The 27,612-nt window shown below is 39.6% G+C and overlaps 1 protein-coding gene across 1 annotated transcript in view; it reads left to right on the top strand.

Annotated features, from left to right (window-relative positions):
- Window positions 1-20,319: 20,319 nt before the first annotated feature.
- RET (ret proto-oncogene) overlaps window positions 20,320-27,612 on the top strand; it is a 35,761-nt gene continuing 28,468 nt past the window's right edge. The window contains exons 1-5 of the mRNA XM_083866059.1: window positions 20,320-20,416; window positions 22,677-22,970; window positions 23,453-23,694; window positions 24,744-24,945; window positions 25,411-25,610. Coding sequence (XP_083722185.1) covers window positions 20,410-20,416; window positions 22,677-22,970; window positions 23,453-23,694; window positions 24,744-24,945; window positions 25,411-25,610 — 945 coding nt within the window. The 5' untranslated portion in view covers window positions 20,320-20,409. The remainder of the gene's footprint in view (window positions 20,417-22,676; window positions 22,971-23,452; window positions 23,695-24,743; window positions 24,946-25,410; window positions 25,611-27,612) is intronic.

Raw genomic sequence — 27,612 nt, 5'->3', positions numbered from 1 at the left:
ATCCTTTTTAAAACCTCTGTTCTCTGTGCACTTGTCCCTTGTAACCTTTTGCAGAAATCAGATGCAGGGCCTTGCAGGTTTGAGGGTTTCTGGTGAGAGCTATTGTCTTCCTAGGCGTGGAATGCCAGCAGGACAAGGACTGACAGATTTTGGAGTCTTTCTGTCGCTTAAAGACAAGTCTCAGTCATTCAGATCGGGACTGAACCTATAGTGTTTTGAGAGAGACTGACAATGCCATTTTTATGTGAACAGTGCACTCTCTATTCATCAAGGAAGTGACCGCAGAAATGTGTACCCAGCTGTCTCTGTATCAGCACCATCTATGCAGAGCAGCTGCTGATGTTTGGGGATCATTTCCTATCAGGCCCTTCTTATTTTGGTGGATAAGCCTCAAAATAATTGATTAAAATCTTGGAACCTAAGAGCCAAAATCAAAGCCGTTTCAGTAGCTCTGCTGTTGCATTGCCTTAATCCAGTAAATTTGAGCCGACGTTGAGTGATGTTCTTGCAGGGAGTTTGTGGCAGTGTTCCCTGCAGTCCTTGTCCTTGAGTATCCCCTGCTGCAGCCCTGGTTTCATGCCACTGAGCCCAGAGGAGCCTCAGGAGTCCTACAGCACTCTGCAGACCCTGGGTTAGCCCTGTGTGGGTGTGGGGTGCTCACATCTCCAGCTGCTCAGGACATGCCTGCAGTGCTGGTTGGAGAGCCTGCCTTGGCCGTCAGTAGGTACCATCCCAGCAAAGTCCCACTCTAACGCTTTGATTTTTTGTTGTCATTTTTAAATCTTTGTAGCTGCCTTCATGAAGAGACCTTCTGGCTCTTTTAAAGTTGTTTCTGAAAGTCCTTTTTGTACAATTTTACAAGAATCACAGCAAGAAAAGAGATGATATTGTGGCTGGGGCTTTAATCTATTATTTATTAGACCTCAGTTCAATGAGGTGCCTGTGACAAAGCAGGGTGCATGGTTTTGGTGAAGTCCCCTGGGTCCCTTGGTATGCAGTGTGACAGAACTTAGTGCAAAGCACTCTTAGAGAACTTTCTGTTTGGACATAACCCCCTTACTAGAACTAGCTTCTCTGCAAAGGAACTTGTATCCTTAAAATCAAATTGTAGGTGGATTGAGTCTGTACTGAAAACACATCTGTGTCAGAGATTCTACCTGATGGACACAGTTTTGCCATTTACATATATCCTTAACCTTTCTGTGCCCCAGTTCACCAAGTGTAAAACAGGGATAAGATCCTTGACGACTCAAAGGAGTGGAAATACATTAAACACGGTGAGACCACTTAGTACTACAGTGATGGGGAAGAGTTCTCTAATGAGGAGATACAATTTCACATTGATGTCTTTAAGGGCTTGGCAGTACTTACCCAGACAGAAACTTCACCACTAATTTGTGTCCATTATTCTGTGAGAACCTGCTGCAAAGAAGGAATCTTTTGCATCTTAGAATAGCTTAGAGCTGTTGTAGACCTGCACATTCAGACTGCCCTGTGCTTTTCTGTTTGGGCCAGTAAATATTTCTCACCCTAGTGTTGGAACTTCTTTTCTTGTCCTAAGTCAAGTACTGTGAAAAGAGCATAAGGTCTGTGAAAAGGATGGAAGGAATCTGCTGCTGATTCAAAAACTTTGTTTCTACCAGCAAACAACCATGATTATGTGAGCAAACATCACTTCTTTTTTCCTCCCTGTTTATGTGATTTTGAACCAAATGAGTACTTACCCAGCCACTACAAAAAATCTTCCATTATTTTGTGCTGTTGTGGTTTGGGCAGGAGGAGATGTGGACTGGGTGACTTTGGACGTGGAGATTCTTTGTGGTTATTTTGCTCATCAGAGTGTCAGTCCCCATCAGACAGTTCTAAACAGCCTTAGTTTTTCAGTAGCCTTAATCATCTTTCAATGGAGGTTACTTTGAGAGCAGAACTAACACACTGAGTACTTAAAGGAAATGGAATGATGTTTAAGATCAGGTTTGCCTTTTTTCCAGCCCCTTGACACTGTACACAGAACTGATGTAGCTGACAGTGGTGTGATCCAGGAGGCCACTCAAAGTGGCTGCTTTTTCAACCACTTGTTAGAGTTCTTTGCTTCCTGAGCCATTGAAGCCTTCTCTGTCAGATCAGTGACTTGGAACAGTGATCAGTGCAGTTTCTCATTTGCATGGTTTCCTGACAGGAGGTAGACTTCCTTTATTTCTAAGAGTTGATAAAATCAAAACTCAATTGCAAGGCTCCCAGTCTACATCCGTGTCAGCTGTGAATTAGCAGGATACTTTTGTTTTCTAAGGTGTGTAGATTGATGCTAGACATCCCCCAGAGCACCTCACATGTTGTGCTGACAACATTTCTATGAACTACTCATTTACTCTGACCTTCTTTTTTTTTCTCATGAGTAATACCAAGCCAATACCAACAAATTGTCTTAATACTTCAGTTTCATGGATGGTCGGTTGCTTTTGTTTTGTTTTGTTTTGAAGTTTTCCCCTCTAGTTCTTTAAGCAGGTGCAGCAGTTGTCTTCACACAGAAAACAGGCAAATTTGTAGTCATTACAAATAGCTCAGAGAGCAAAGCCTAATGAAAAGGAAGAGTTCAGCAGTGTGCTTCTCATGTTTTAAGACTGTATAGAAAAATAGAGACAGAAGAATCAGGAACAAGTTATACCCAAGTAGTGTGTACTGATAAGACAGAGGCACTTCTCTATGCAGGTGTACTCACTGATGATTTGTGCAGGTGCCTTTAACTATACATCAATATCTTTTTGGATGACACACTGCTAAATACTCTTTACAATTACACCTGAGTTTTAAGAAAAATAAAACACAATTGAGTAGAATAGGACATGGAATATAGCATTTTCCTGCCCAAACTGGTGTTTTAATGTCAATGAAGATTGATTTAATGGTATTTTCCTCATAAGAAGAGTTCAGAACACCAGTTTCCCATTTTTTCCTAGTATGTTGTCCAGGAAAACAGAATTGGAGTGAATTCTGTTGAAGTTACTGGAAAAGTCATGGAGGCTCTCCTCCTGGAAAGAATAATGGCAAATTTCATTGGGACATCTGTTTGGTTATTTGAAAAAAGAAAAAAAAATGCATGATGTAACTTTATTCTTTTCAGGGTGGTTATTTTAAATACTGTTTGGTTGAAAATAAATATTTTGGATTTGAATTAAGGGTATATCCTGTGCTTTTCTGGGTGCACGTGTTTATACACATGCAGAGGCATAAAAAACATTGTCTTACTTAGCTGCTCCTTTCTGACACAGTTTTATTCCATTCATGGAAATAGAGAAAATGTAATAATAAACTTTATTCTGGTTAATGCCTTGAAGATTGGAAATCATCTGGAATCTGTGATCAAATTACCAACTATTATTATTTTAAGTGCCCATTTTCTATTTCCATGTAAATAATGATGATCAGTAGGGAACAGCTACATTACTTAGAATGTTCATAAGCAATTTTTTCTTTTAATGGGCCTTCCAAAATAAAAAAGGGAGAGGTAGGAGCTGAGTCTGAAGGTAGTAATGCTGATTTGGATTAAGTTAAGAATGATATTTCCATTTGGAATGTTCAGAGGAGCAAAGGACAAATTAAACTGTATGTGAATCCAGCAATTTTCAAGGCCAAAGCAAAACAGAAGTTAAGGTTTTTTTCATCTCTCTCCATTGAATTGTGATAATTTCATGAAATTACTCTGCATGATCTGGGCAGGAAACCAAACTTCTCAGTCTGAAGTCTGATTCAGATCTGTAACTCTGAGAGCAAATTTGTGAACGGGGAACTCAGTATCACCTCTTCACTCATTCAGAAAAAAAAAATTAATTAAGGCATCTTTTTTGGCTCACTTGTAATTTCAGCAGCTTATTCCCACTAGCTTGCTCATCTGCCTCTGTATCTTGTTTTTACCAGATTTATGTAGCCAATTACGCCCAATCTAAATATACATTAAGTCATTTAAAGTGCGATAGAATTCACCTGGTTTGACCAGCCAGAATATTTTTTAGATACTTAGAACATGTTTTCCAAGACTACTTCATAAAAATAATCCAGCAGTCTCCAAACTCATGGTGCCTTTGAGAAGGAGATCTCTGTAATTTCTGGAGTTAATGTTATTGAAATATTGTAATGCAGATGAAGGGGTGAAATTTGTAAGAGTGCAGTCAGCTACTAAAATACTCTCTGAATTCATCCTTAGATATTTGCTGAAAGCTGCCGCCTAAAGGTGAGAAAGGTGTGAGGAATAGACTGACATTTGAACAGTCTGTAGGTGCATTTCTCCTGATAGAATTCCTGCCTCTCAAGGTCCCTTGTTTGTGGTGGAGTTCATTTTAGGAGAGGAACTAGTTTAGCTGTTAAAACATGATGGAGAAATCTTTATCCATTATATCCAGATGACATTTTTTCCATTGTTTGTGTTAAAAATCTGTTTTACTAGCTGTGCCCACCCAGTTGTTGAATGTGCTTATAACCTTAGTTTACTGGTTTTAAATATTTTGTTTTGTCTTGCAGTTTTTGATGATTTTCTTCATGTGTTTGGCATAAAAGCAGATTTATAGATTTTTCAGTGCAACTGCCTGGTTAAATGTATTTCCTCTATGTGCAATTTTGTAGGTAATCCAGATGGACTGTAGAGGATTTGGGTGTTTTGTCTGTTGTTTGAAGTATAAGAGCTGTAGTTTGTTCATTACGAGCATGAGGTTCAGGGTTGCAGATTAACCAGCTGCACTGCCTGCATTCATGTGGTCACAACCTTCCAAATTTACCCCATCATGAAAGGAAGAATTAATTATAGTCCTAATTGACTGTTTCCTTGGATATAAGCAGGAAGGAACTGCTAGGAGGCAAAGTGATTAATCAGTTAAGCTAGTTACATCAATCAAATGTGTGAGAAAGTTCATCATCCCAAAGGCAAAGTAAAGTAATGCCAAAAAACAAAAGCCATCAACTCTTTCATTGGGGTTTTGCCGCGTTTCTTTTGTCAGTTTTCTGAGGAATTGCATAAAAAAAAAAATTAAAAAATACAACCACATGGTGACTGACCCAGTCTGCTTGGCAATCTGTCTGGATTATGGTGGAAGAAGTAATGCAGCAATCTGTTCTCTTATCAGATATTGCATGCAGTCCTCATTACAAGACCTTAGCATACGTTTTCCATGCAGATGGACATGTCACACTTGTCTCCCAAACAAGTAACTTGGTGCCACTGTCCCATGAATCCTGTCAGTTGTGCCAGTGAAATGGGGTCTCTTGGTTGCAGTCTTGGTGAGATACTTCCCACAGGGCTTGATCTGGTGAAACCCTAAAGCTTTAACTCTCAGTTGACAGTGCCTCGTGGTGCTCTCCCTGTGTCCCCTGGCTGCCAGCCCTTCTCCCATGGGGAACATGTGGGACCATAAGGAGGGCAAGCAAAAAAATTCTGGGAAATCCGTTTGAAGCGTTATCATCTTCACCTGAGGATATTTTTGAAAATTGTTATTGACTGGATTGTGAACAGCAGCTTTTAAAGAGCAGTTAAGTCTTCCTTACTTCCTTTGGAGACTTCATTGTGGTGCATTATTTTGGGACACCATCCAGTTTCACTCACTTTTCTCTGTCTGCAGCTTGAAGCTGATAAATAGAAGGGTTTTGGTTTGCTGGAATTCTGGAGGGCTATGAGTGCCAGTCTTGTGATGACTGAAGGAAAACTTGGAAAAAGAGCTGTGCAGGAGGTTAGGAGGGGTATGGAACTGTTCTAAGAACAAACAGGCTTCTGTAAGTTAGCACTGGAAAATCTATTTGCAATTCTATAAGGTCTACTGTAATAGTAATGTATTCAGATATAAAATCCATACACACTTACTATCCTATCTAGAAAAAAAAAGTGTGAGTATTTGTGCTGGACAGTTCTTGATTGTCTAAAAGATTGGGGTTCAAAGTGTGTGTATCTGTGTTACTACTTTCATTAGATTTTCACAGTGATTAAACCATTCTTATGAATGCTTAAACCATGCTTATGAATGAGCATATACTACTACTACATAGTGTAGTTTGTGCATAACCAATATAAAACGTAAGTGTTGATATGTAAATTGTTTAAATCAGAAGAGAAATATGAGCAGTATTAATCTTGTTCTTGCTTTGTTTCTCTATTTGAAACATTGGACTATGTAATGAAGATCTGCTGAATGTTAGCTAACAGCTTCGTTTATGAGCTTTCTAGGGTAAATTAATTGTTTTAGAAAACAGGGTTTTCTCCATGCTTAAGAAGAGACAGCTTTAATCCAAATTGCTCCAAAAAAAACCCCATGATTAGTGGTTAAAGAAGCAATTAGAATATTTTTCGTGATTATAATTAAGGTCTAGGCAGTGCAGTTTTTATTAGCATATATATTTATTAAGTGTGGATTCTATGTATATTCATTTTGTTTGCTTTTACAAATACCAAATCCATAGCAACTTCTTAATGCAGCTGCTTTTAATGTTTTATCATTATGCTAAATCCTTGGCAGATGGCTCTTATTTTGTAAAAGGAAACATTTCTAGGAAGGTCAACCTTTGCTTGCGTACAACTTAATTTTCTTGACTCAAGAGTGAAGTGTATGGAGTACTATTGTGACTGTAAATGTCTCTGTGTGATCAAAATGTTTTTTGGCTCGTTTACTTCTAGGCTTGGCATAAAAAAGTTCATCTTGAGTAATAGGACAAGTGGCTTTAGGTGGTGTTGCTTGAGTAGGAGCTTTGGACCAGATGATCACCTGGTCTCTGCCAACCTCAAGGATTCTGTGATTTGTTGTTTTTTAAAAAATCTATAGCACAATACCACTGTTTCTGATCAAATACCATCTGTTTGTGCCTTCTCAGTTTTCCTTTAGAAGTGGAAAGATTGTATACTGGTAAGATTCTATACTGGAAAGATTCTACTGGTAACTATATATGCTTGAGAGATGGTCAAGGTGTCTCAAAAATGAACCCACCTCCCGTGATTAGGGTAGTGCTGAAGAAATGGAAGTGCTCTCTGCAGGTGAGCAGGTGGATCTAGTTTACAATGGATCCAAGGCATGGAGGTTGCCCAACCTATCCTGGACTTCAGCCTTACAACCACAGAGGCTGATGTATAGCTCTCCTGTCTGTCTCCTGCTCCAGAAGAGACAGCAGAGAGTTATATTTTGCTCGTACAGCTGTATAAGTTGATTTGCTCTGCCTTTTTTCAGAGAAAAGTGGATTAAACCCGTAATGAATAAATCTAATTTTGAAATTACATTGTTGATCTTCACTGCAGCAACATGTGAGATCCTTTCTGAGGTTTGCCAATCAAATGTGCAAAGACAAAACAAAATAAAATATCTGCAGCTAGGCATTCCCGTTTGCAGAGTCGGAGCAATATGATCTTGTAAAAAGTCATATTTCAGCAAAAATTGGGTCAGCCAAAAAGCTTTTGAGTAGGTCCACAAAGTCCTTATGGTATCCAATAAAAAATAGTGGGCTTAATGATATATAGACTGATTGACTCCACTGGGCTTTTTGGTAAAGTAACATTCATTCAAATGGATGGGGATCATTGAAAAATTACAATTGATGTGCTACTTTAATTTTGGTTTAAAAGGGAATATTATCCAACCTTAAAAGCAAAATATTGCTGAATTAGAGCTACAGAAAACCACATTAAATTCTTAGAATAGTGCTAATTTTCCAAATACTATTTTGAACCTAAATTCTGGACAAAGAATTTTAAAACAACATGCACCACTACCTAGGGAATTGTAGCTGAGACTTTTAAATATGTTTTCCTTAGCATAAGTTTTTAAAATGCAGCACTTTCTCATTCTTTTTGACAAAACATTTTTATGCAAGAGTCCCCAAGCATGCATCTTTAACTCCTGAGGTGTAACCCATACTCTCACACATTTATGTCACTGCGGATATGCTAAAATTTGTCTTCTTATCCTGTCAGCAAGCGCTTGCAAAATGTTGTCCGTAGTCTCAAAGCTGGTGAAGTCTTACAGAGTTCTTGACCTCAGCAAGTTTGGGTGAGGCAGTGATTTTATTAAAAATAGGTGTTTTCATGAGATGTGCCTGCAGTTGTCAGTTGTTGTGAGCCTGTAGCCTGGTGCAGGCTCAGCACTGCTTGGGCAGCAGCATCAATTACTGTTCAGGAGCATGGACTGCATTAAAGCATATGGTTCATGGGTGCTCTGAGAAGAGCTGGAGTGCTGCATCTCCAGGGTGCTCCTCTGTGCAGGGCAGCCTTGGCACAGAGGTGCCAACTGTGGTATCACAGAACTGGTGGGGCTGGGAGGGACCTCTGGGCATCATCCAGTGCCACCCTCCTGCCAGGGCAGGGTCACCTGGAGCAGGTGAAACAGGGACATGCCCAGGTGGGTTTGGGGCATGCCCAAAGAGAGAAAGCTCCATGATATCCCTGGGTTGCCTGTTCTAGTGCTCAAGGAAAAGTTCTTCATCATGTTGAGGTGAAACTTCCAGCCATTAGCATCTTCCTGCTCAGCTCTTCCCAACCTATTTTCAATCTAAGAGACAAGACTACTGATGAAAAACTCCTGCTCATTAAAACTTTGAAGCATTTAAGGAAACTGTTGAGCCCGCTGTGCATCCTTAAGTGAGACATAGTTGTTTAGTCTGTGGCTTTTAAGATTCTTCTCTTTCAGAAGGACCAGTCAGATGGTGAGCTTGGAAGTTAGTGAGAAGTGCTGGCAAATAGTAGGTCTGTTTCTGTGAATCTTGCCCTATTGTACTGCTCCCCAAATTTCCATCTTCTCTTCAGCAGTAACTGTAATCCATGTAAGCGTCTGAAGCCTGCTGATTGTTTTCCATCTTTCTGAAGCGCACAAATTCCATATGAGCAAGTGTGTAAGCTCATGCAGAAGGCCACACAGTGGTCAGTGCTTTCAGTGCTCTTGACATTTTATTTTTTTGTGTGGCATTAAAACGTATATGTGATGCCAGTCTTAAATACAGCATTTGTCTAAATTGCTTCCCACAATTGTATTGTATCACAGCTTTTTTTAATGTCATGCAGCATGAGAATCTCAGGAGTTCAGTCCAGCAGGTTGGTTTTTTTTTTCCATTTCTTGTCGTTTTGTCACTCCGACTTGACAAATTCTAGGAACGTTTAGCTTCAGCCTTGAGTCCTGAATCTGTTGGCAGAGGATATTTATGAAAGAAAGAGTCCACTCTACTGTGAAGCATATCCATGGTAGCTGTGGCACAGAAAGAAATCTGGAAGCTGTAAAGATTTGTATGTTGTCATCTCCTTTTGGCATGAAGTGTAACAGGTGTCATTAATGAAAAAAAATTGGAATAGATACGTGTATGCTATAAACTTGAGCTTTGTTCAGTTTTTATAATAAAGAACACCAAACTAGGCATCTTTTTATTCCTGATGCAGGGAAATCCTGTTTCATGAGAAGCATTCACAGAAAAGTCAACAAACACACTTGAGTCACATTCTGGGACTTTAAAACTCAACTTGGTTTGTTGATGACAATGTTTGGGGGCTGTTTAAGGCACAAGTAAAGAAAGGCACTTCTTAACAGAGTCACCCAAGTTTTTGACTTGCATTTCTGTGGTATTCAGTTGAAATCTGAACTTGTATTTTCATTGTATGTTACAGTCTTCTAGCTTGTGAATATTGCTGCCTTGATCAGGAAAGAGGGGAAGCAGAGGAAATGAGGGTTTTTTTACTGACACTTAAATTTAAAACATGAGCTCTTGATGAAATAATGCAACAAGCCCCTTTGCAGAGGAGCTGAAAAATCAAAATGCCTTCATAAAGTGTGTATGGAGACACTGTGCTGTAACAAAACCTGATAACTGCTTTGTGACAGGAGATACCACTGGAGGTGTTTCCAGCTCAGGGACAGAGCAGAAAGCATCAGTTTCACCATGTGAGAAGCATGTAAATGTATAAACTTTGTGTTTCAATATTCTTTTTTGGGTCGGGCTGGCCAGGAGCTAATGGCTGAAGGATGATAGCACTTCCTTTGACTCCGTGTCTGTCACTTACGGTTTGTTGGTACATCAAAAACGTGTGATCAGAGTGACTGCTTTGGTAGGCTGAGTTCAGAGTAAATGTCAGCATCAAGGGCTATCTGTGTGCATCAGTGCAAGCCAGGACTCAGTGCAAGACCTTGGTGTAGAAGAAATAGCTAATAATGAAAGACAGTATGAAGTTACCCAACAGAGAAAGTGCAACATATGCAGCAGCATTAGCAAAATCTTTATCAGAAAGCGACTGTATATATCAGAGATACAAAGAATTGCTTCTCTTCTGTTGGCAGTGGAGGCTGTAAACATGGGGCAGAGTTTTAGCTGTTACAGTGAAAACGTTTGTAAAGTAAAAAAGGTATTGAAATAGTTATGAAATTTATTAAGCAAGTTCAATCTTTAATAATCAGAGCAGGATTGTTTTGTGCATGCTCTCACTTGGCAGTCTGTGCTGGTTTGGCATGCCCTCCAGCAAGGGACTGGGCTGGAACCCAGAAGTCCACTTAAAGGAAAATAAAACTCTTATAAAATCCTGTAAAGGCCCCCCTGCTATTCCGGATTTTACTGTTGTTTCTTTCAGACTTCTCTAGTTCATTGCTGTCCTTGTCACTGATGTGGTGAAGTTCGTGACTGTCCCAAAGCCAGTGGGGAAAGAAGAGCTGTCTAGAACAGGCTGCAGTGCCCAGCACGTATCATCAGTGCTCTGTCGGCCCCATTCCAAGCCTTGTCAATACAATTCTGCCCTTCCCCTGACAACATTTATGCTTTAAGACAACAGCATAATGAGTAGCTACTGTGTGGTAATGGCTGAAAGTCCCCAAAGGAAAAGTTCTGTTTGATTAAACAGGGATGTTCACAGTTGGGATAGTGGGGGTTCTTATCTTCTTTTTTTATTTTATTTATTATTATGTTTTTAAAATTTAATGATGGCAGGTGTATTACATACTGTTTTAGAAGCAGTCTGCCTTGTAAGACCACTTCAGAAAATATATTCTGTCAGAGTGTCCTAAGGAATTAGAGATTCAAGTGAAGGTGTGTCTTAACAGTATTTTAGTTCTTATATGTATATGCAATAGAATGAAATAATAAAATAAAATAATACAAAAAACAATAGGATAAGAGCTTATGCTCTGCATTTGATTTCACAGACTGCCTAAAATACAGTACTCTTAACCTAAAATATAGTGATTAAACCAAAATGTTCTGTTAAATCAAGACAAAACTTTAAATAAATCAATAAACAAATAAGCTCACAGTTGCAGTGAGATTTCACTTCCTGGACTGAAAAATTGAACTGTGGGCTCATAGCTCCCTTGAGTGTTTGGAGAGAGAATAGCAGCTCTTAATAACAGAGCACTTTGCTGTGAGGGGTGGACGTTCATGCCATTACCATTCTTCTGGCAACTTTTCAACCACCAGCAGCAAAAGTTTTCATTGATTGCCTCCTGCTGTAAGGCAGTAATTATACTGCTCTGTCTCTCTCTTTCATGAGCTGCAGGAATTGGAGAAAATGAGAGAAGCTAGAGATACTGGATATAGATAAAACACAATTCAGGCTGAGCTGTTTCCTATGTTACTACATGAGGTCCAGCAGGCTAATTTTTACACATCTGCACTAAATGTAGAAGATGGGTTTTCCAGTGCAACAGTGGACAATCCAAAGTAAAAATTTGATCCAGATGCTGTAAAGTCATCCACTCTCTAGAAAATGCAAAGGTATTGCATGCAGGTTTTCTCTGAATATCAGACTCCTCTGGCCACAGGTTTAGGGTCACTGGTGTTGATCAAGAGCAATTAAACATTGTATAATTGTCCCAGATTTGTACTGTTATATTTGGTCAAGGTTCTGTTCATTGTTGCATTCCAGTGATGTTGAGGGGGAAAGAAGCTCTTTGTGAGAAATGCTGGTACTTATTTCACCTGAGTGTGTTTTTTCTCTGAAGTTGGCTGAGGCAGAGGAAATGGATGGAGGTGTTTGTGAACTGCACTGAGCTGTCACAAAGTGATCCCTTATGTCTGACTTCATCTAGTTATAATTGACAGGAAGACTTGTGTTCGTTTTGCTGATGCAGAATCAAGTGCAGCTGGAGGAAGAGAAATGGGGAAATTTGAGCTTAGGTAGTTATGGAATGCAGGAGTTTGTGCATATACAAATCTTTATCATAAATCAACAGTTAATCAGTTTTCATTCGTTTTTCATGACTTGGGATTGTGGAAACGTAGTACACTATATTTATTGAGGAATCAGCACAGTGATCTAGATCTGTATCTTAATGTAGGAAATGTATTGTGATGCCAATATCCTTTTAACTGAGATAATTAATTTAAACTTATTTGTCTTTGCTTTTAAGGATCTTTCGATCTTACCAAGTAGGCTGAACAATTTCTGCAGATAATTGTCCTGTGATTTATTTTTATGCTTTTATGAAACAAATATATTTGGTTGTCAGTACTTTGTTCTCCAAATTGCTACTATAATGTTTACCTTCTGTTTGAGCTCAGCAGTGTTAGAGTAGATATAGAAAAGCTAATGTGAATGTTAATTAAAGCATAACAAGCATGTAGAGCACTTTTATATCACTACATTATTAATTGAGGATTTTATGGTGTTGATGCAAGTAGTGTGTCAGTTTTAGCACAGAGCAGTGAGACATGTCACTGGTCTTCTCTCCCTTCTCATTATCACAGTCTTTATGTACACACAATACCTAAACACATCCTAGAAGGCACACGAGATCATACACACAGTCAGTAAATTCTGTTCAATATTTATTAATATAATTTGTGCTGCAGTACAATAGAGAGTTTCCTTGTCTTACATTTCAGCTCTGTACCTCCTACAGAGCAAAATCCAGGTATTCTCAAACAATTAAGCCATACTTTAAGGAAGAAGTATTTAATCACACAAAGAAGAAGTGGCAGAATCAGGATCCAAAGAGTTTTCTGAAACCTCTGCAATCTCTCACAGAAGTTTTTGTGCATATTAATTCTACAAGGGATAGTTCAAATTCTGCTAACACTGGTATTTAGAATGACGAAGCATCAAAATTTTGTCTTTTTGCTAAAGTAATAAAAAAACCCCAAACAAACAACAAATCATAAGACTGCAAGAGGAAGGAAGCTTCTAGCCTTTGTGGCACTTAAAGAGGAACTTTCTCAAACTTACCTAGAGGTCTAGGCTCTGGAAGGAAAGTGTAGACACAGGTTTGACCTCAATCTGAACTCACAAGTGAAGTTTTAATAGAGGTGCTGTCCTGCTGTCTGGTAGATCCTGAGCTGCACTGATTTTCCAGTCTTGAATTGAGACAAAAATGAAAATCGTGGCAGCTCTCACAAATCAAAATTCATTTCTTTTTGATCCATTTGGAGTCTGTCTTTGATCTGGACATTTTTTATATTTATGTTCAATATGCCAGATCCATCTTTCTGCTTTACCATGTCTGCCTTATTTTCCTATACCAGAAAACCTTTTCTCATTTTGCTGACTAGCAGAATATTTACTACTGTACCTAATTATATATTTCTATCTTATATTATTTTACTAAATATAATACTATATTTAATACAATATCTGATATAATGCTTCTTTCTACCTAACTTCTATATTTTCAGTCTAAAATTCAGGGTTATTATTATATGAGCGTGGGAATCTGGTGAGGAAAATCGCAGGAGAGGCAATTAAGTTAAAGCAGAGCAGTTTAACAGGTCTGGAGAATATTCCAGTTAAGGACTGTTTCTGCTTACCATCACTCTGTAAGGACCTGTTCTCCCTGGAGGTATCATGTTCTGTAGAGCACATGTATTTCACTGAGGCTGCTGGTACTGAAATGTTTTCTGTTGTTCTCCAACAACTCTGCTACAGGTAAATGTCCACAACAGATGACATTTAGCAATTATCCAGCCCCATAAGTTTGACAACAGCCACTGTAAGAAAATTCTGGTATGAATCCCTACAGTGATCTTTCCCCAATCCACTCTAACCTGGGCTCCAGAGGGGAAGCTTTGTGAAAAAAAAGAGAAAAAATTCATTTTCACTTTAGTGCAGTTTCTTATGTTCTTGGGTTCATACTACATTACTGTACATACTGCATTTCTGTATGTCATTCACAATTTCTGTTGTGATCAGCTTAAAAATGACACACCTAAAAGTAAACAACATCATGCTCCTGAGCTGTGTTACTGGTGTGCAGGTCACTTTTGGAGATGCCACTTTTTCTGTGTCCTTGTCGTGGTGACTCTGAAACCCATCAGGAGTTACAGCCAGGCAGGAACACTTCAGCCTCAGTGAGCTGGTGGTGTGTAGGAGCATCTGTGGACAGCAGGGATAAGGAAATCTAGTGACCTGAGATATTCTAGAAACATGGGGTTTTATTGCAAGGGTTGTGGGTAAAAAGGGCTTTGCCTTCAGCCACCAGCCTGGGCTGGAGGGAACCCCAAAGAGAGAGAGAGAGAGAGAGGTAAGGGAGGTAAAGGAGCTAAGAGGGGTAAGAAGAGTACAGGAGTCAGAGAGGTAAGAGAGAAAGGTAAGAGGGCGGTAAGAGCAAGAGAGTGAGGACCTTGTTACAATCCATTCTATCTCCTTTTGTGTTGAATATTCTAATTTACAGTGACCAACTGGCGCGAGATACAAAACCTACAGACTTTGCATGCAGCCAATGAGAACTGCTATATCACCATGTCATCCTGTATTCTAAACTCTAAAGACTACTTCTCTTATGTACTTTTTCCCTGATGCCTTGGCAGGGTGGAGAGGGGCTGCATTCTTGGGTCCTTTTGTGTTCTATCCCTCAACCCATCTCCAGCTCATCCCCGTCTTCCTGCCTGCCATGATCACATCTCAAAGCTGCCCTTCATTTCTATTTCCCTCACAGGTTTTACATCTCCAGTATTTCTTACCAGGCAATCACATCTACAAGCCCTTCCTGTCCCGTCTTTCCCAACAATGGTGGGATTTGACTGAGCTTCTTGGTGTAAAACCAGGAGGAGTTTTATGACTTGTGCAGGAAGCAGCCTCACTGATGTCTGGCTGGGAGAGCATTTAGGGCAGCTCAGGGTCCCTGTGCCACCACTGGAGCTCCTGCCTGACCCACCTGCTCAGCTGACAATTCAATCCAAAGTGCTGTTTGTAGCTCTGCTGGTCCATACTACTTTTTTTCTGTCAAGTGACAGTGTTTTTTCCTAAATTACAGACTTTCTGGTTTATGAGGGCAAGTTTATTTCCTAATTGTGTAGAGACTGGAAGGGAATTAAGTGGGCAAGTCCTTTAATTTAAAATATAAAAGTGTATTACTGGCCTTGTTCTCTGATGAATCGAACATTAGGTATATTAATACTAGTAATGGCACATAATGGCAGCTTGTCAGAAGTAAAGATAATTATTTCAGAAACGCAAAACTAACCTTGACAGATAATTGCCTGTTGAAATCTGATGCTGTGCAACAAATGGAGGATTATTAACAACAGACTCCCATGTTCATCTGTTATATCATTAAATCCTGTATGTTACATTGACAGGGCTATCACTGCATTAAAAGCATCTCCCTTTTCTTGAAGATGCATGTCAATTTTGGATTAAAAATTTTGATTGCATGGGGCTGTTCTGTTCTAAATAAATTGTTTTGCTGTCCTCCAAAATGCTGAGAGAAGCTCTGAGTAAATTTTGTCAGGTGTGGGTTATTTAGGTGTGTACTACTCGCTGAATGAAAAGCAGCCATCATTTCCATTTTGCTGATTTTTTTTTTCCTTTTTTCTTTTTTTAAAAAAAGCAAACTGGTCCTGGTGTTTTTAAATGCATGTTCATCCAGCAGGTAGCTTGAGATCTGTGAAGATTTTCCTTTACTGGACAGAGGTGTACTAACATGAACTAGTGGAAAGAAGTTTGAAGGTAACAGACACTCAGGCTTGAGAGACAGTTTTCAATTACAGGAAAAGTAGTGATACCCAAAATAACTTTAGCAAATAATGTTATATATCAGCCATTTGAATTTTTAAAAATCAAAATAGTGAACCTTTTGTTCAAAATGCATAGTGCAACTTAAACCAAGCAGTCGTCATTGAAACTTTGAATTTTGACTGTGAACTCCATGAGACATCTGCTACTTCAAAACTGTTAGCTTGAAGTCTGTAGCTGTACCTTGAAAGAGGTTACAGGCATTGTTTGGGAGAAGGCCTTCCTTAATATCTAATAAAAAAAGATTCCTGCTCCTTCATTTTATGACTTAAAAGTTGAACTGTATTTTCTGTCATCGAGGTTGATATTAAGAATATAATGTTGCTGTAGTTGCTTTAACAATTTTCATCAGGAGCCATCCCCAAATGCTACTCAAGACAATAGTGGCAAGCATAAAAAGCACTAAAAACATCTAGAGTTCTGTACAGCAAATTGTGTACAGAAAAAAAAAAATCAATTTGTATCAAAAAAGACATTATTTACCTAATCATTCATGACTGAAAAAAGCCAGATGAAATATTGCCTTATTTCAAAAGGCAATCACGAAGGCTTCAAAGTACATATAATCTCATTTCTCTGCTCTCATTTTACCTGCTTTTCTCTCCCTGAACTGGGAAACTGCTGTCATAACTGTATCTATTTCCTGTAGGAGCTATTAGTTAGTAGCATTACATCCGCTTAGACGTGATCACTTTTCTCTTCTGTGTGTTACTGATACGCTGTTATCCCATAATATTGCTCATCCATCAGAGCTTGCCGTGTTTCCTGTGCTGATTGTGGTGTGGAGAGCTGAAGCATCCTCTAAAAAAATGTTCAGAGGTGGCAGAACATTGTAATGATTCTCTGATGTTACAGAGCACAACCTTCTTGTGGTGCATTTCAAGCTTGGAACATTAAATTTTTCTCTGCTTTTAATTCCTAAGCAAAAGCACTTTAACCATCAGTTTTGAATGTAACCATCTCAATTCCTCTTTATTTAAATGGCAGATTCATTAAAAACTCCATCTGGCTTCCATAGGAAGCTTGCACAAGTCCTTGGAAATTGATTATTTATTTTTTTTTTTCAGGACACAAGGAACTGTGGCCAGGATTAGAACCCCTTCCTCCTGCAGCACACTTGCCAGATGGCAGGTTTATTGAATCTGGCTTTAACTCACTAGGGCTTAAAGGAATGAACACAGCTCTGAGAAGTGGGTGCTACATTTCTACTTCAAAGGTCTCCTTCAAAATCAGCCCCCAAAGATTTATGTACAGAGTGTGGTTGTGACCTGGGCAGGCTGTTGCATATCTCTCATCTCTTTCAGCGCTTGAGTCAGAGTGACACAAACCACTTTACAAAATCCCAGTAATTTCACAATATTGGGTGAATCTTGCTACATGGCTAAATCAAATTTATATATATATATATAATTTATTTATTTTGCAGAACTTCTCTTCAAATACTTGTTTTCTAAGTAAAATGTGAAAATTTGACATATTTACTGCTGTCACTTAAAACTATTCTTGGGTATTGTCCTCAGTACAGAAGTCTGCTCTGTACTATAAGCTGACACTTTTGATGGACAGAATTTAGTTTAATCAGTTTTAGGTTTGAATTGAGTAGAAAAGACCACATGTCTATTTAAATCTTACAGCAGCTTTTTCTAATTTCTTGAAGTGGCTTTGAAACTTGTGAAATACATTTCCAGCTAATTAGTGTGTAAATGCTAAATTATTTTATTAAGGAATCCTCCTCTCTTCAAAATACAAAGCCTAGTTTTGCATTTCTGTTATTTACAGAGAAATCAGATTTTTTTATATTACAGGATTTTTTCCTCTTTCTTTCTGACAATGGAGAAGACTCCTCCTGTGAAGTGATGCCAAAGAACTTCAGAGGGTCTGCAGCATCAATATTCACCTTTTCTTTCAAATGCAGAGCAGTCAGGATGCTGACTCTGCTGAGAGGGAGTTGTGTGCCAGGTTTCAGGAATTTCAGTGGCCACGTCTGTCATAATTATTTCTGTGCTTGGTTGGGCAGGACTGTACCTGTGTGCATTGTGAACCCTCATTTGTAGAGCAAAGCATACAAAGATTAGTTAAACACTCGTTTAAGATAAAGAAGCAAATAATTGCAACTCAAAATATTCTGTTTTTCTCCCTTTCCAACTTCCCGTGTTAATCATTGATATTGTTTATATGTACTTTATATATGCTCCTTCTGCTGGAGGTGATTTTATATCTCTGCAGTGGTGCTGGTTCTTGTCCAGCATGGTGTGAGCACACAGGGCTGTTCACCCTGGTCTTGGAAATAAGGAATAACAGCTAACATTGTATAAACCTTATTTGTGTGTATTTGTGAGTTGAAAGTAATCTTTCAGTCTTGAGCAGTGAATTTTCAGTGTTGAATTTTTCATGAAGAAATTTTCATTGTTTTGAAATTAAGTTTTTACACAAAATACCTCAAGGGAGTCTGTTTACTTGCAATGGGACTTGGCTTTGCATTTGGATATCATCTTATTCCTCTTGTTACTGAACCCATTTGTTAGGAGTTCTAGCAGCACATATCCCCCAGATTTTCCTGCACTTCAAAAAAGATGGAGGGACTGAAAAAAAAATGGAAATTTAATACAAATATTCAGGAATCTTACTTAAAAAGAAGAGAGGGTGATAGCTCCAGAATCAAAAGTAATGGTTTTTTTTTTTTTTTTCTGGATAGAGAATGTCAAGACTTAATGCTTTTCTAAAACTCTCTAAAAGTCTCTGGTTGGCTTCTCTTTGAATGAATTCCTTTGGAACAAATTCACCTACCATACTACCTTTACCACTTTATTCATATACTGCAAAGTATATGTAGAAAAAAATAATGAGCCTCTGAAAACCTGCTGGATGTAATTGCATCCAGGGATGCAACAGATGATGTCATGAATCATTTCAAGGTAGAATAGTTTCTGTGGTATTTCTAAATGAACTTAGAGGTCTCTTGTTTGCCGTTTGTTTGTGGTGAATTCCATTCAGTAGAACAGTATATGGATCCAGTACTAATACATAAATATGTGCTATAGCCTGATGCTATTTTGAAGATGTTTTGGCATTATCTCCCTAATTTGACTGATGTGTTACCATCATTTCCAGTTGTATCTGGCTTGATTTAAGCTGGGAGAGCTTTGTATTAGTAACATATGGAAGTTGTTATTGTTTTTACATTTGTTGAGCAGATGTGTGAGCTTTTTATATTCCTGATTCCTTATCAGTTGGATTAAATAATGCATAATTCTGCAATATTCAAATATTCTGTTGGATGAGAACAAATACTGGCTGTCAGTGCACGTAGAGTCCAAGATTGGCAGTTCCAGTATTTATTTCAGTCTGAGTGATCACAGTGAGCATCACTTTGTCTCCTCCTTGAAAATGAAACATTCTGCTGAGATCACATTTGCCAGAAGTGATATTGGAAGGGAAGCACTGCGAGCAGGTAGAGAGGCCATTGCTCAGTGACCTGGTGAGATGAGATCAGCTGAAGAAACTGGCACCAAGGGACAATTGAGCCCTATTAAATGTAAATGCCTTCAGTCATTGTACTAAACAAGAAATGTACATTTCCTTTCACACTCACTTCTCAGCTTTCCCATCTGTCATATTTAAAATACTTAAAACACTTCCAGTATTTTTTAAACAACTCCCATTTTCTGTACCAAAAGTATCATGCTGGCCTGTTAGAAGGGTGGTCAAAAATGCTCTGTAAGAAGGGTTTATGTAACCTGAAGAAAAGTGTGGAAGCCACTGATAAATTTTTGTGTTTTCTCTCAATAGAGAGCATATTTAAAGGCTTTTAAAGTGTGTGATTTCATCAAAAGTTTTTTTCTCTTCTTTGAATATCATCTGTGAGGTGATGGAATTACAACTGAGAGTGCCAGATAGGAGCTTAAGCTTAATTTGGCAAGCAGAGCTTCCTTAAGTAGTCATCTTAAACTGGGCCTTGTCTACAGCAAAGCAGTTCTGCTTTCAGAAAGCAGATAATTTTGTAATTGGACATAAATGATAGGGTGTATTTTTGGTGGCTGTGTCCTTGGTTTCAGTGAAGTAGAACTGTATTTATTTACACCAGATGAGGATCTGCCTTTTTCCGTGTCTTTATTTTTTTTAATGCTTCTTTACTTCTTAGAGAATGAAAACTTTGTTTCTTTGGAAACGTATCTATTAAGAAAACAGCGATAATTTACCTCTTCTCTTGTGTGCCTTCCTTTGCAGTGGCCTTGGGTCTCTACTTCCCCAGGAGGGAATACCTGGAGAATGTGTACATCGACGAGCCGGCGGGAACGCCGCTTCTGCACATCCGTGCCTTGAGGGATTCACAGGAGGAAGGGGTCCACTTCCATCTGTGCCAGAATCTCATCATTTCTAGAGCAAGATCACATGAAAACAATTGGTTCCAAATCAGAGAAAAAACAGGACTTCTCTACCTCAGCAAAAGCCTGGATAGAGAGGACTTCAACATGCTCTGTAAGTATTGACAAGCAGAGAGCCAGTAGAGTGGCCAAGAAGGCCAAGGGCATCCTGGCCTGGATCAGGAATGGTGTGGCCAGCAGGAGCAGGGAGGTCATTCTGCCCCTGTACTCAGCACTGGTCAGGCCACACCTCGAGTGCTGTGTCCAGTTCTGGCCCCTCAGTTTAGGAAGGACATTGAGTGTTGTGTCCAGTCCTGGGTGTCTCAGTTTAGGAAGGACATTGAGTGCTGTGTCCAGTCCTGGGTGTCTCAGTTTAGGAAGGGCGTTGAAACGCTTGAACGTGTCCAGAGGAAGCAACAAAGCTGGTGAAGGGACTGGAAAACAGGCCATGTGAAGAATGACTGAGGGAGCTGGGGTTATTTAGCCTGGAGAAAAGGAGACTCAGAGGTGACCTTGTCACTCTCTAAAACTACCTGAAAAGTGGTTGTAGACAGCTGGAGGTTGGTCTCTTTCTCCAGGCAGCACTGACAGAATGAGAGGACACAGTCTGAAGCTGCACCAAGGGAAATATGGGTTGGATATTAGGAAGAAGTTTTTCACGGAAAGGGTGATAAAGTACTGGAATGGTCTACCCAGGGAGGAGGTGGAGTCACCATCCCTGGATGTATTTAAAAAAAGACTGGATGTGGCACTCGATGCCATGATCCAGTTGAGGTGTTAGGGCATGGGTTGGACTCGATGATCTTGAAGGTCTCTTCCAACCTACACATTTTGTGATTCTGTGAGAAGGCCAGCTTTCCTTCTTGAGGTATCTGTTCTTAAAGCAAAATAAGTTCAGACAATGAGATTTCTCCATTGGAAGATGAGCATCAAAGGAGGAACCAGACCCAGTGAAACCCACAGCAGTGTACCAAAATAGATGCTGACCTGGGACAGATCCTGTAGCTCACACTGGGAACTCCAGTAGGGTGGGACAGTTGCATTACTGGAAATGTTTTTTCTGCATTTCACAGCTGTATAGGTCACAGCTTTACATTGAGATTTGCAGTTTGTTCATCTACTGATCCAAGTGAGACCAGTTTCACTGTGTTGGGGATTCCCAGAGAAATGCTGTGAGAGTGGTTAAAATTCTAACGTAAATAGTCCTTGAATTCTGGTGACATGGATTCACAAATTACATTTGCACGTAACCCCAAAGAGCTCTTAGAATAAATGGTTAATTGTACCTCTCTCCCCCTCTTGAGATTTGGCTTTGTTAGAGAAGCTTACTACAGAAATTCATTATCTCAGGTTTTTTTCTTTTATGCTCTAGCAGTAAATTGGTTTTGGTGATTTTGATCTATGAGGAAATTAGGTATCATTAGGTGGTGAAGGAGGAAATGGATGAGGAGTTAATGGCACACCACTGTGATCAGTTGCAGAAATTTTACTGTTGAAGAGACTCTGTAGTAACTGTCTTCAGTTTGTAAGATCCATATATCAACACTACCTGCAGACTTAGGTGCCTTGATGTTGAAATTTTCAACTTCAGGCACTTAATGCTTTATTTTTGAAGTGCTGAGTGTTTGATATTTCATCCATTTTTGATACTTGCCGTTCATGTATATCAAATATTTGTTCTGAACAAAGGAGAAATAGCTGCTTAACACTCGAGAGCCTTGTTTTGTTCCTACAGATCAAAGTGACCTAGAACTTCTTTTCAAGTGAGTTAGATTTATTACAGAGATATTACTGTGCTGTCTGTAGTCAAGCCAAGGGAATCAAAACAAGGCTTGAGGATATAGATGCCACAGGTTGATTTTAACTTCTGTTTTATCTTTTGTCCACCTCTTTATATTTCAAAATGATGAAGCAATCTGCTCTCTGAACCTGGACACTTTGGTCCATACTGTTGGAATGCTGTGACTGAAATGCTAGTTCTGATATTGGTTTGTCCTCAGTATCTCTTGGCATCTCGTGCATTATTTTTCCTGTTTCCACCCTGCTCTGCTCTAGTCCCTTGGAAAAGTGGTCCTGTCAAAGAGCTGATTACTACCAATGACGTGTTTTTATGTCACTTGTCTTACAGACAGAATGCTGATACTGATTCTGAGATTCTATAATGCAAAATTGGTGCCAATCCAAATTTAGGCTTATTTGGATTATTAAGGTTTAAGGTCTTCCCACCAGCATCTGGCATATTGAAGAGTTGCTTTGCCACATAATAGGATCGAACAATCATTTATGGAATAATGCATTAGGGTAGAATATAAGGAAAAGAAATGTTGGCTTGTCTTCTGTAAAATATTTCTCATGGTGATTTCTTCCTCCTGAAGCTGTAGGAAATTGGATGCCATTATCCAAGGTGATGCTGTATGTCTTCCTTTCATCCCACCCTTTCCAAGAGAAGGAGTGTGACTCCGCTACACGTGCCACGGTTTTCCTCTCTTTGATCAACGCTACTGCACCAGCTTGCAGTTCCCTGACAGCAAGGCAGCTTTGCTTCACAGAAATGGATCTCTCCTTTCACATCAAGGAGAATAAACCACCTGGTACATTTCATCAGCTCCAGTTACCCTCAGTTCATCATCTGTGTCAGAATCTCAGCATTTCCTACAAATTGCTTGCAGGTAAAACGGGATCTGAGCTGCTCACGTACTAGCAACAGATTCAAACAGCTGCACTGTTAAAAGATCTCTTCTGTAGTAGATCCTCTAGATTTGATTGTGTAAAGGAAGTTCCTTTGCAAACCAAAACTGAGCCTGAAGATTTTGCCTTTGAGGTAATACAGAGGAAATGGGAAGGAGGACTATCCCCTTCCCTAGAGAAACGATTGGTTTTAGAATTCTATATTTGATAAAAGTAGACTGAGACTATCCTGAGCTTTAAATTGTGCTGCTTCTAAACTGTAGAATCTTCCCATGTATTCCCTGCTTTCTCCCTACCCTAATTCAACCACACAAGTTCTTTCTGCTTCACTTCTGAGTCTGCCTTTCATTGTGCAGTCATGATGTCCAAACAGATTCACTGAACTGCAGAAGAGTATTAAAGCCATCAGAGAGCCCTGTCCTGGGGAGTGACTGTGCCTGTGTGTGTTGTGTCTGTTTTGCAGCTGAGGGTGTTCCCTTCAGGTACAACGAGAACACCACGGGCGTGCGGGTGACACAGAGCCTGGACCGGGAGGAGAGGGAGAGGTACGAGCTCATCGCCAAGTGCACCGTCAGAGAGGGGCTCAGGGAGATGCAGGTGGAGGTGCCTTTCCTGGTCAACGTCTTAGATGAAGATGACTCTCCTCCCTTCCTTCCCAATGGCACTGATACTGCAGATGCTGTGGTGGAGTTCAACAGGAAAGAGGTAACGTTGGTTATGTTCTCCTTTACCTGGTCCGTGAGGTATGAGCACAGCAGTGGGAGGCAGGATTCCCTCCTGGGAGGCATCATGTTCTGCCTGAGTAATGGATCTTGGCAACGAGCCCACCACACCATGCTCTGCAGAGCTGTGATTGTTAAAATGCTGTTTGTAGGATCCCTCTGCCCCAAGTTATGTCTTACTTAGATCCCAAAGAAAGAGGAGTTTGGGTTAGTAATTGAAGAGCGTGAAGAAATTTGAGCAGTTTCCAAGGTTGGGATGGACAGTTGCTGAGTCTCTGATCAGGATTGCTCTGGATCTCTCCACACTGAGCTGTGCTCTGTTACAGAACTGCTTCCTCCAGGGGATTAAAATTGTGTTGTTACAGCAGGTGTGTGTGTGTGTGTGTGTGTGTTATCTGTCCATACATGCAAATCTGTGTAATGTATCAGGACTATGTGCAGAGCCTTTATTAGGATGCTGTAGAAGTAGTGGTTGACTTCTACAGACAAGCCACTGCACCTGTGAAGTTTCCAGGCTGTTAATGGTGTCCTCCCATTTTCCCTTACTGAAATATTTTCCCAAGCTGAGCTTATAAGAGGTCTGAATTCCTGGGTATCTTTGGTGCCCCTGCATACAAACACCCCATGTTTCAGTAGAGGGGTACACATGTGGGTGGGCTCTTCAGCTCTTCTGTGGGAGCAATGACCCTTCATAACTCAATGGTGTAGAGAAGACTTTTTTGGGGGACATAAAATGATGCATGTTTCATGAGAAAACTTCTGTTTCCTAACAGTGAGATCTCTTGGTAGTCAGTTTTCCCTTCAAAGTACATTTTGATCCTATTTGTGTCTGAAAGGGAAAGGACTGATTTTGGGAGTTTGCTGCCATCTCCTGACTAGAGCAAGTCTTGACAAGACACCTATGGACACAATTGCCTGGGTTTCAGTGAAAGTTGTAAGCTCTTGTTTGACCAATATTTCAGTCTCCAAAGCAGTTATCAGAAGAAGAAAGCTCCAGGTCCTTCAGCAGTGCCATTTATTGTTTCCCACCAGGGCACTGTTCTTTCCACGCTGACTGTGTACGATGCAGACACCACACCTATTTACCCCCTTGAGAGCAGCAGAAAAAAATACACAGGAACCATCATTACTGAGGATCCCTGGATAAGTGAAACATTTCGTGTAGAGCACATCTTTGATGAAATCCACTTCAGCCCAAATGGCAGCCAAGTGAGGGGAACTCGGCACGAGTACAGTAAGGACTCTTTCTTCAAATAAAGGAGAAGTTGCTTGTTAGTTGACCAATAAACTCTTGAATTTTTTCTGAGCATTTTGTAAATATTGAGCCAAAGAAAGCTGAGAAATTTCAAGTAAAGAAAACACTGGGTTTTAAATATGTACTGAAAAAATGAAGCTTGTGCATCTCTGCGATAGGGAGTTTATGGGATGATGATGTATAAACTGATAATAAAGAGGTTTTGATTGTAGGATTCTCAGCTTGGTAGGTAGAAGGGAAGAAGACCTCCCAAACATCTTGAATGACAGAGAGCATAACTCCATAAAAAACATACTTCATATTTAACTTGCCTTCTGTTTCCTGTTAGGAAACTTGGATGTGTATAATTAAATTTGGCATATCTGTTTTTGTTGGGCTTGCACTATTAAAAGATACATTTACAGATAATGTGGGTTGCTAATAGACTAATCTTTTCCTTCACAGAGCTGGTACTGAATAAAAGCATTTCAGTCACAGAGCATCGTTCCTTCCAGCTGGATGTTCTGGTGAATGACACGGAATTTCAGGGCCCAGAAAGATCAGTGATGCTTCATTTCAATGTCTCCATCCTCCCTGTCAGCATTCAGTTTTCAAACATCACTTACCAGTTCACAGTGAACAGAAATGCTGAACGCTTTGCCCAAGTAAGAGCCATGTTAATTATACATCCCCTTTCTGATGGAGTGTAAGATCACTGGGGCCAGATGTGTTACAGAGCTCATTGGGGTTAACTGTTTAAAGCAGAATCACTGAAAAATGTGTTATCAGTGTGATTGTTGCTGGATGTAAGGGGTAGCAGGCTGGGCATTACCTCCCCCACCATATAATAACAGAGGGGAGGCCACACATGGAAGTACTGATGGAGAAAAATAATGTCTTGTGGGCAGGAGGAGTTGCAGCCATGAGTGGCTTAGGCATGAGTAACTGCAACAATGTCAAGGGCACAGAAAAGGGATTTGTCCCGCTATTGGAGTCTCAGTATATTAATGGCTTTTCTTTAGGTAATGGCTAGTTAGTAATTAATGTGTTTCCTAATTTAACCCTTGTTTTAGCTTAATCACCACCATTAATAATGCTTTCCAGAGACACTTCCTAGCAGGTTGACATTAATCAGGTGAAAATTATAATATAATGCCTATGGAACATGTACATTAATAAGGAACTGGTTCAGTATAATTAATATTATGAAAGTGAATATTAAAAACATCAGTGATTAAGCCTTTTGGGAGAGCTGTTGGAAAGCATGCCCTGTAACTATTGTAGGAGAGAGGAGGACTGAGATTAAAATATGGTCATTCCAATTGCAGAGAAAACCAATTCATTAGAAGAATTTTATGGAAGAATTAAGTTTTATTAATCTTTAAGCCTCAGGCTAGTTTTAAAAAGAAAGAAAAAGGGAAGTTAGATATATTGCATGTTCTTATATCTAGTCTGATGAAATGCAATGCAGCTTCATAGCTCTTCAGAGTACAGAACAGGCTGTACGTGACCAATAAAAATTCTGCTGTTCTGACAAGGGACATTTTGTCCATAGTCTGCACTGAATATCCTAAATAAGAAAAAGGTACCAAGTGTGCTCCTGTAGCAGCCTCACTACAAAAAATTACCTTTATGACATTTCATGGTGCCTTGTGGCTGCAATTTTCCAATTTGCAGTCTGTTAGAAACTTCAGAGGATAGTCTGTTCTTTTTGTGCAGATCAAATTATTTTTGATGTTTGGTTTGAGGCTTTTGTGGCAACAGACTGTGAAAGCTTTACCCTCTCCTGTTGCCTGGGGATAGGGTGAAATCTGGGTTTCCCCAAAAGAAGTAATAGCTCAGGTATGTAAGATACTCAAGGTGTAAGCCCTGCATCTAGAACTCTTGTATCTGTGTCACAACATGACTGTAATTGAAACAAATGTGGATACTTTCATGTTAGGTATTAATGAATTGGTTGGGCTTTTTTCTGTGTGCATGTTTTTATATATAGGTGTGTGCATACAATGTTATTATGAATAGATGAGTTCCAGAATAAATTTGGACAACCATGGTTATCTCTGCATACTCTAGATTGCTTGAACACTTTAGTTTGAAAATCTGGGAGTATGTGGACTTTTTTAGTTTCAGGTTGCAAAACCAAAAAAAAGCTAGTTGACTTTTAAAGCTACTGGTGTTGAATATTGTCATCAGAGTCAAACATCTTGAATAAAAAGGAATTTTAGGGTCTTTGAAAACAGTGGCATTTCCAACTAATTGTGCAGTTTCACTGGGTGGCAGTAGTAGCAGGGAAAACTGTTCCTGCAAGAACTCCAAGTCTCTGGGAAGAGATCTTGTTCTTTGTGCTGCTTAAGCACAAAGAGATTTTGTTCTGATTCTTGAGCAGCCAAGTGCAAAACTCATCCTGGCTCTGGAGATGGTGTTCTCAGTCAGTTAAAGTGTCATCCACTTACTTCTGAAACTGGGTTTGAATTTACAGTGTGCTCAGCTTGGAGCACAAGTCAGTGCAGGGAGCTTAGTCCCCAGCACTGCACATTATTAAAGTTGGCTGCATAATTAGCCTTGATGTGCCAGAGTAGTCAGGGAAAGTACTGGGCCAAATCAATGTGAAGGCTGAGCTGTCTCTTGCCCTAAGGAAAACACAGAAGCGTGAAGAAATTATTAACT

Source organism: Zosterops lateralis (assembly GCF_965231275.1).
Source record: "Zosterops lateralis genome assembly, chromosome: 8".
Taxonomy (NCBI): Eukaryota; Metazoa; Chordata; class Aves; order Passeriformes; family Zosteropidae; genus Zosterops; species Zosterops lateralis.
The sequence above is the reverse complement of the archived record's forward strand: the minus strand, read 5'-3'. Positions and strand labels throughout refer to the sequence as shown.